The sequence below is a fragment of the Rhynchophorus ferrugineus genome, unplaced genomic scaffold, assembly GCF_030347505.1.
Source record: "Rhynchophorus ferrugineus isolate W39M unplaced genomic scaffold, kcgeb_rfMv2 rfM6, whole genome shotgun sequence".
NCBI classification, from domain to species: domain Eukaryota; kingdom Metazoa; phylum Arthropoda; class Insecta; order Coleoptera; family Curculionidae; genus Rhynchophorus; species Rhynchophorus ferrugineus.
In genome coordinates, this window is record NW_027472585.1 from 37,987,161 (window position 1) to 37,997,583 (window position 10,423).

A 10,423-nucleotide genomic window follows, 5' to 3' on the forward strand; every position below is an offset into this window, starting at 1 on the left:
TACCGTATATTTATTTGGTATTTCTGTTGGATCTGTAAGTATGCATACATTATATGTTTTAGTCTAATTATCGGTATAGATTTTAATGAAAGACTTATCCAATCTGAAATGCAAATAATACAGCTTCTTGTTTGAAAACTTCATGTAGATCATAAAACGTTTATCCTAAATGCTATGAAAATAACATCATAACAATAAATGTCCTTAAAATTATACTAAAAGAAGCAAACAAATATAACTTAATATGTCTCGAAATAAATTAAATATATTTATAAATTATTTTCCAGTATGATCAACCCTCTGTTCTACTTCATCGTTGCGATCGAGCTGGATGCTGTATGAACGACCACGAGTCTTGTCAGCCTGATGATATAGAAGATGTTTGATAAATGTTGTCGATCTAGATAATATGAATAAAACCAGAATAGTTACCAGACGTTAAGGCATCAAATTATACTACATGAGCATATTGTAACACAAAAACAGATATTAAATAAGATAATATTGTGTTTTAATTTTCTAGCTAAAATACGGCCAAACAATTAATAAGACTGAAACATGACGTTTTTGAACACCGCGCCATTGTATTAGTTTAACGATTTTATTTATTTATCTGTACATTACAATATTTGTGTTTACACTCCAAATAAAGTCTTGCTTTAAAAGATTGCCGTATATTTTGTTGTTATTTATCGAACTTATCAGAGTGCATTGGTTCATAAACTGAATCAGTTTCCCTTTCAAAATCTTATAAATCATTATTTATACTCGATAAATAACTGAAGCTTATAAAACTATTGTTGATAGTTAACATATTTACGGATTTTAAATGTTTTTGCGCATGATATTTTTTAAATTAATATTAAAGGTTTTACAACAGATGATGTTACTGTTTATTATATCACATCGGGTATATTTATTTTTATATTTTGGTTCATGTTGAAGCTTCACTTTTCAGTATGTGTCATTTCGTCGAAGAGGAAACATTTTTTTTTCAGTGCATTGAAAAGGTTTTGACGTTTTAAAAGCTCAGATTTCGCCATCGAAGACAAAGACAGCGTTCAGGATAAGCATTGTTAAAATTGCACAAACACTGTTAAGAAGATAATTTTAATCCTTTACTTGATAACACTATCAATGTGGATCGCTATCGACTACAACCGACGCGTTTGAGCCGATCAAGAAGTCAGAATATGAGCAAAAACGCAACAATGTTACTCTTCAGCATGACAACATGCTCGACTACATATTGCAAAAGTGGCGAAAACATACCTAGAAACATTTAAATATCAAGTGCTACTCCATCCGCTGTATTCTCTATACCTTGCTCTGTCTGATTTCTAAAGTTTCTGAGTTATAAAACATGGGTCGTGACCTGGGTGGTGTTTCATCACTTCTGAAGATACATAAATGAAGGATGTACAATAATTTGAATAAAATAAATCTGTTGGAACTAATATACAGGGTGAAAGTTTCGAAAATAGAGCAATTTATTGCTTTATAGTCGCATATAGTTAGTAATATTTAATTCAATGCAGATCACCTACTTTCGTTAATCTCAATGAGCAAGGGTAAGTCTTCAAGTACTTGGGATCAGTAAAGGCAGTAAAAAAAGTGGCTACTACCGCCTAAATAATAAGTGGAATTGACTAAGATGTAGTAGCTTTTGATTCCCTGAGATGGTGCATATGGAGGATAAAAAGTATTACACTCAAGGCTGACCTTCTGATTGAAATGTGTCCCAGTCTGACATATGTAATAGGTTAATTGAAAAGTCCCCGGCCTACCATAGTAAAACAATTTTTTTTTGGCAATTTTTTTTATTCAACATAATTTCCTTCGAGGGTGATACACTGATTATAGCGACCCTCCAACTTTTCGATACCATTTTTGTAGTACGATTTGTCCTTTGCTTCAAAATAGGCCTCAGTTTCGGCGATCACCTCTTCATTCGACGAAAATATCTTCCCAGCGAGCATTCTTTTGAGATCCGAGAACAGAAAATAGTCGCTGGCGGACAGATCTGGAGAATACGGTGGCTGAGAAAGAAATTCGAAGCCCAATTCATGGATTTTTGCCATCGTTTACACTGACTTGTGGCACGGTGCATTGTCTTGGTGAAGCAGCACTTTTTTTTCTTCAAATGCGGCCGTTTTTCAGCGATTTCGTCCTGCAAACGGTCCAATAACGCTATGTAATAATCATGTTGATGGTCATTCCTTTTTCGAGGTAGTCAATGAAAATTATTCCATGCGCATCCCAAAATACAGATGCCATAAACTTGCCAGCGGACTGTTTGGAGCGGGTTCATTCTGTGCAGTCCACTCGGATAACTGTCGATTGGACTTCGGAGTGAAGTGATGGAGTCATGTCTCATCCATTGTCACCTATTGATGCGAAAACTCGGGTTTATTACAATTGATCATCTTCGAATCTCCGAATCTCCGAATCATTAACTCGTCGTTGTATTTGGTCAAAAGTGAACTCGCGCGCCACTCACTTTGCACAGAGCTTTCTCATATACAAATATTCGTGAATGATATAATGTATACGTTCATTTATTTTTTTCATTCGTTCATTCAGTTCATTTATTCGTTATATATCTTTAGAGTGTCTGCTATTTCATTCAATTTCAATTTACGGCCATTCAAAATCATTTTGTGGATTTTTTAAAAGCTTTCGTCGGCAATAACCTCTTTTGGGCGTCCACTTGTTCCCCGTTTTGCGTACTCGTTTCACCACGTCTAAGCTTAGTATATCAATCCTTGATGGTTGTTTTTCTGGGGCAGTGTCTAGAAACTCGGCATCAACTCTAGTTTTTGCTGCAACTGTATTTTTTCCGTCACAAAGTGTACGAATTCTTCAGAGTTCTCTGACTCGACCTTTTGAATGGAAATCACGGCGGATAGCTCACAAAAAAGACATGGATGAAGATCATCGAAAACTCTCTGAATAATAGGATACTGACTTTGTCGGAGATAGAGATCAGGGCTTCAACTTATTCTTGTCAGCTTTATTATGCTAATTTTTATAAATATTTGACATTTTTAAAGATGCTTGAAATACCTCCAAAAAAGGGATTATTACTTTTAGGACATTAACGACATTTTGCGACGTTTATTACCAGTAATTCCTCAAAATAGAATTTTGCGGACGTTTGACAAACGGGCGACGTTTGCAGGTTATTCGGTTACATGTTTTTTTAAAATAGAATAAAATGAGAAGGAAACTATTGTGTGGCTGTAAAACGAATTTACAACTTTCTACAGACATATATTGATGACGTGGGTTCACTGCTGTTTTGAGTAGACTATATATTGATTTAGTTTGCAATTGATAACTTTCGTCTTTTTGGTTATTTCCGTTTTTTTATTTAAAATGATTTGCTAAAATTTCAAATATATCCTGGTGTTGTCCTCTCCTTTGAATTTAACATAAAGGGAATTTTTCCTTGAGGTATAAGAAACGTTTCATAAACCTCTATAGAATATTTCATATGATTTTTGTAAAAAGTCGATAAAGGAGTAATGCTCGCATATACTTAAGATAAACTATTTTATTTATAGTATTAAATTATTTCTTATTGTATTTAAATTGAGTGTATTATATATAGCAATGAATCTGCCGAAATGATTAATTAATTAATTTGTTATTTTAAGTAATTCAACAGTAATCCATGAACTGTAAACATAAATCCGAAGGTAAATGAGTAATGAAACCTCAAAAAATCAGAAAAATACCATTTTGTTATATTTTATAACTATCAATACACGTCAAACTGCTTCCTTATAAACACAATAAATGTACAAGGCAATTTCAGGGAAGTACCAGAAAATGAAACCTCATAGATCTGAAAAACTACTATTTAAAATTAACAATATATGACAAACTGCTTCAGTATAAACAAATAAAATTGTGGTCCACAGGAATGTTCAGTGAAGTACCAGATAATTACACCTTAAAGTGATTCAGATTGTTTAAAACGCTGTTTGGGAGTATTATTATATGGTATATATATTAGAAATGCGTATATATAAGACAAACAATATATATTAAAATTGATACTACTAAAATATTTATTAACTCGTTCGCTGCGGATCTGGAATCAAATATTTAGGCTAGAAAATAATAACGGCGACTATTACATTGCGTTATTGGACCGTTTGTAGGACGAAATCGCCGAAAGACGGCCGCATTTAAAGAAAAAGAAAGTGCTGCTTCACCAAGAATATGAACCGTGTCACAAGTCAGTGAAAATGATGGCAATGGCAGATATATGAATTGGGCTTCAAATTGCTTCCTCATCCACCGTATTCTCCAGATCTGGCTCCCAGCGACTATTTCCTGTTCTCAGATCTCAAAAGATTGCTCGTTGAATAACATTGAGATAACATCATAATAATAGCAGAATAATAAATAGATATAAACAATTATCGTTTGCAATATTACCCCAAAAAACATTTAGTTCTTGTTTTTTTTTTGGTGTTATACAGTTTCGTTCCTATTCTTTTTCTTACTTTTAATTCTTTTTGGAGATTCTAATATGAACTAAACTTCCGCTGATGGCAATATTAACGTATAGCAATATTTTCTTTTTTTGATAGGTTAAAGTAAACGTTCGGTGAATAAAAACATGTTATATATTTCATATAATCATGCATAATGATAATGACAACAATGCTATTCAAAATACAATTATAATTTTGATATTGAATATTAATTCCACATATGCTGTTACTTAGTGAGTTGTGAGTTCACATGTGGGACAGAAGACAAAGTAAAAAGCAGTTTCAATATATTTTTTTTATTTTTATTATTCGGCTTTCTCTTTTCTTGCCATTTTCTCTCATTTTTTAATCAAATAGCCAATAACATACTCTCATTTACACTATCTATATATACTATATAATGATAATGTATGTAATATTTTTACTATAAAACACGCTGTAAATAACATAATAGTGACTTAAATTACAAAAAAAATATATAAAACATATAAGAACATGACGAATGATGAATATACTGAAGAAAATGTTCACATCAACTTCCATGTGATAAGATATTTGATGTTTACACATAACAGGTAGCTGACGAATTTCTTGTTAGTCATGTACAGATTCCGAAATGGGCTCCAAAAAAATTGACATTCATATCCGATGAGTAACTATTTACTTCATTACTGATATGATATTTCTTGTACGTTACAAATAATTAATAATGGATCTGTTTTATGTTATTTAGTACCTGATTGTCTTTGATGGGATTGTGCAATTAATGCTTTTACGGTATTTTTGTTATTCGTTTGACGGTTGCTTTAAATATACAGGGGATTATATTCTTTTTCGGTGTTTTATGTTGTATGTAATATGGACCTTTTATAAACTTCTGCTGATGCCAATATTATCTTGTAGCAATATTTTCCTTTTTGATAGGTTAAGGTAAACGTTCGAAGAAAATACAATATACAATATATATATATATATATATATATATATATATATATATATATATATATATATATAAATTTATTTCAGCCACAATGGCCAACTGGTATGAAAAAATAAAATCTGGCCAGTACAAGATGATTTGGATGAAACAACCACAGTCCAAAATAAATTGCCGGTTTGGTGGGTGCAGTGGCCAGGGGGACAGGACGGTCCTCCTATTGTTGCTATAGTTGCGGGTTCGAATACTGCTGCGGCATAGATGCACCGGATGTCTTCTGGGGTGGTCTTTAAGTTAGCCACTGGCGTGTTGGTAGCTTTAATACCGAGGAAGTCTTAAGTATTAAACAGGTCCAGTCCAGATAAACCATCATTGGTAAAAGGGAGACTTTAAAATATATATTAAAAAAAAACTTGCCACCAAGCACATTTGAGACATATCTAGTGACATATGACGTTATTGTATTTTTAACCTTTCTTCAATTACTATTTCTAGTATTTGTCCAACTTTTAAATATGTTTCGAACAATAACATATTGAAAAATAATATTCCAACAGCCCTTGGTAAACTTAAATTTTTATGTTAATAATTGTTTTCCAAGTATTGCTGAATTCTTTGATTTTGTTCATTTTGTATGTAACATTTTCAGCTTTTTTATTGCCTTATTGAATTTTCTTTTATTTTCGACAGTTTTTACTTATTGCCAATTCTTTTGCAACCCCCTTTTTATAATTTTTTCATGGATTTTACATGAAATATGTATGTTTGTTTCTAGTAGATGTTTCACTGTTAGGAATTTCGTACCGTGCTGCCTGCTGTGTATTTGTTGTAAAGTTTATTGCTACTGTAACTTTTGAAATAGTGACATAATATTCAGGTAACGGGAAATATGATTACGAGTGTGCCCGTTTAAGTTCCCATTATATATTTCTATGTTTTGTAAAACAAGTATTGCCAATTTCGACCACCCGGTGATCACTAGTATAAATAAACACATTCATCATTAAGATAATAATTAATATATATCAAATACACTTTTGCGCCACAGCAAGTAGTAATAAATTAACGAATAATTAAGATTCTATTAAACAGACTCTGCTATATTCAATATTGGATAACATTGGACAATATTTGGTTGAAAATTATTTATACGCTCCATATTATATTTCATTCATTTAACTTTTTCACATGAAGCCAATATCTCGGTTGTAAAAAACCGAATTTAATTAGAAATATCGTAAATAATTAAACCGCGTATTCTTTCACTCATAAATTGGTAAATTCCAGACCGCACTGTGTTTGATATCAGTAGAATTACGCTTAATTCCTTCGACAGACCCATATAAGAATAGTCGTCTTAACAATATTCATCATTTCTATTTAGCAATCAAAATGTACACTGAATCCAAAGTTTTCTGTGTTATTTTTTCGTTTATTTTTTTAATAGCTCCTTTGGGGAGTACCGTCACTTATGACTATCTAATGGCGACATTTAACGGTTTTCCTTGTCAGGTGCCACAACCGCGTGCGTTTACAGTACGCGAAATTTCCAAACAAGATTATCTGGTGAGTTTACAAGAAGTTCTTTTTAAATTTATTGATTTGATCTTAATATTAACGTAAAATTTTATGTTTAGTTTCACCCGGCTTATATTATTCTACATCAATGTGGACGTGCAGGTTGTTGTAATGATGGCAAAAAGAGTTGCCAACCCGAAGAAAGTGAAACTGTATATTTCAAAGTTAACTACGTACAGAACGATATTATCCAGACAACGTTGATGCAAGCGAACAATCATACTAGGTGTGGTTGTCATGACCCTGTGTTCATTAAATAGCATCAAAATAATTTAAGGAGATACTTAATTACAAGACTGAATAACTATACTTGTGATATATGGTCAATAAACTATTTCTTAAATCATATTTTTATTGTTAATACGTTTCTAATTAGTTCAGATGTTTCCTTTGGTACGACGTCACATTTTAACGGCCAATAAAATTTAGAATAAAACCATATATATATATAAATCATTACATAATATTAATCTCTTAATGCTGCAGCGTGAACAATATTTTTGTTAGCCCGTCTTTAGCCAATACAAACAAACTTGACGGTTTACCCACTCGAGAGTAAGCAACGTATAATTGTTCGTATGAAAAACATGGTGTGCTCAAATATAAGCCACAATCAGACATTGTTTGGCCTGACTAAGTGATAATAATTGATGTTATCGAGCGGGATAAAAAATTATAAAATTATTAAAATTACTATTAAAAGCAGAAGTTGGTGATAAAAAAGTGAAAAAATCAACTTATTATTAGATATTATCTACCAGTGTTGTTTGAGCTATTTGTTTTATCTTAATTTGCTACGATTAAACTATACACCTTGGCTTTAACGTCTATGTTACTCTTTTTAATGTTCCCTGAGTTTAGCTTATAACTTCACTGAAGTAGTAGAATTAAATGGTTTTATGTTATTTAATTTTCTGATTAAGCTATGATTGTTTAGGGTAAATGATGTGGCTCGGTGAATGGAGGTAAAACGAAATGAAACAGTGGTGTTTACATTATGTGACCGTTATTTATTGGCTATATAAAAAAAATGTGAAAAATACAATTAGATAGAAGGGATGGCAGCGGTGTTACCTGGGGACGAGGCTTGGGCAGTCGATGGTGGCACGTCTAAACCAAATGATGGTCGAGTACTGAATGAATCGAAATACCCTTCAATAACATCCCAGAAAAAAGTTTCGGGGTTGCCGCCAGCTATTCGTTATCGGGTTCTAGTTGACGCTGCTGGCATCCCGCCCGTGTTCAACATCTGGGATTTTATTTCTGGGTATTTTGTAGACCGTTATTCCACGTTGTAAAATTCGACATGCCTCAAGGTCGCTACAATTGTTTAGGTTGATAACTTAATCGACAGTTTCTACCTTCAGGTTCATATGCAGATTATTGTTGGAGCATCAATAATACTTCGCAGTAGTTCTTTAGGAATCTTCGTTTAATATTTATATTGCTGTTACTGTTACATTGCCAACAGTAAATGCCAGAAACACTGGCTTCTAGACTTTTTGGTAAAGCAATGGCTTGTTATATGCTGACAAGGCTGAATATCTACTCAACAGCCAGTACATTTTTTGTACTTAAGCTAAAGAGTTGTAGCGACCGATTTGAGGGGATCTTTTTATTTTTCCAACCCATCCTTCCAAACTATTTTGTTAATTATCATTTCCATCGGGCCAGAAACGTACGCAACTTTTTTCTTGTACATGACGAAAAATAGATGACTTGGCAAACCAAAAATAAACTATATAATAATGGATGTTTGCGTTTAAAGTAGCTGCAGTTCTGCGTGAAATTGAGCTGTAGAATGTCTAAATAGTGTTGCCGAATTTTGGCCAATTCTTGTACCATAAAATTCGCTAATTGCTTCGATGATGTTCGATATGGAAATCTACTCCCCACTCTGTGCTATAAAGGCCCCATAAAAATTCAATTATATTTTAGGGTATGTTAAATGGCTCGGTGAATGGAGGTAAAACGAAATGATATGTGGTGTTTACATTATGTGACCGTTATTTATCGAAGTAACATAAAAATGTAAAAATACAAGGGGTAAAAAAAGGCTGGCAGCCGTGTTACTTGGTGACGAGTCTTGGGCAATCGATGGTGACACGTCTGAACTGAACACTGGTCGGTTACTGAATGAATGAAAATACTCTTCAATATCATCCCAGATAAACGTCTCGGGGTTGGCAGATAATCGTTGTCATTTCATAGTTGGCGAGAATGCTATAGAGCACCCCGCCCGTGTTCTACATCTAGGATTATATTTTTGGGTATTTTGTAGTTATTCCACGATGTAAAATTCGACATGCCTCAAGGTCGCTACATATATTAAACTAGGATTTGGCAGTATGTATGGGTGCATTATCATCTTGAAATATTGCTGTGTTTGGCAGCAATAATAAATTAATAATATTTGTAATGCAATAATGTCTGGCAATCATAATAATAAATTCATCATTAGGATGTCAATGTATTCATTCACAGTAAATCTGCAAGTGATGGGAATGAGAGAACCAGCTGAATATTACGGTATCGCTGGTCAAATTATAACGGAACGTTCCCCATGATTGACTGTATGAAACAAGCTGTTCGGACCGTAGACTCTTGGGGTTCCATGAATAAAGTCGGCCGTTTGTAGAAAACAATGCAAACGGTGATTCATGGGACAATACAACATTTTTCTAGTCATCAAGTGTCCAGGAACGATCGTTTCACTACTTCTTTCGCAGCTTAGGGTTGGCTGCCGTTATAAAGTGTTTCGTAATCGCAACCCTCCGAAGAATTTTAGATTTATGGAGCGGCAGCCGTACTTTTTTATGTCAAAACAGTATTACTCAAGTGAGTGATGAATTCAGCTGCCGCCTTGGCCGCGGTTTATGTTGTCTAGTAACAATACCTTTTAATATACATCGATATCCATTAGTTACAGTTTAGCCTCGATTTAGCCTATGCCTCTTGGCTGATGATATTTTACAATGTTTTATGTAAACTGTCATTACCGTGGATAATGTAAATATAACCAATAACACCTGGCATGTAAATTGGATGTAAACCGTCGCATTATATACATGGAAGCAGTGTTGCCAATATGCAATAAGTTGTGTATATTACAGGATGTTTATATTATTTTTTTTACTACCTGTAGGGTTATGAAAAAATCACACTAACGTTTTGATATATGCAGATTGTCGTGCATAAAAATATATCTGGTTTGATATACTGATATATGTTATATCCCCGTATCATAATTTAACCAACCAAAATTTACAATCGTAAATTAAGCATTGCTCTCTTGAGCTTACGTAGATATTATTATGATCAAATGACTCGTGACATCAATGACGTATTTTGTAAACACACGGATGATTAATTGAATTGTGGATGGACAATTAAAAAATTG

At 33.1% G+C, this 10,423-nt stretch overlaps 1 protein-coding gene across 1 annotated transcript; it reads left to right on the forward strand.

Annotated features, from left to right (window-relative positions):
• The first annotated feature begins 6,808 nt into the window (after nucleotides 1-6,808).
• On the forward strand, nucleotides 6,809-7,371 carry LOC143199019 (uncharacterized). The gene is made up of 2 exons (XM_076408733.1): nucleotides 6,809-7,011; nucleotides 7,083-7,371. Exons 1-2 carry the CDS (start codon nucleotides 6,838-6,840, stop codon nucleotides 7,281-7,283), a joined length of 375 nt encoding a protein of 124 aa, XP_076264848.1. The 5' UTR covers nucleotides 6,809-6,837; the 3' UTR covers nucleotides 7,284-7,371.
• The last annotated feature ends 3,052 nt before the right edge of the window (nucleotides 7,372-10,423 follow it).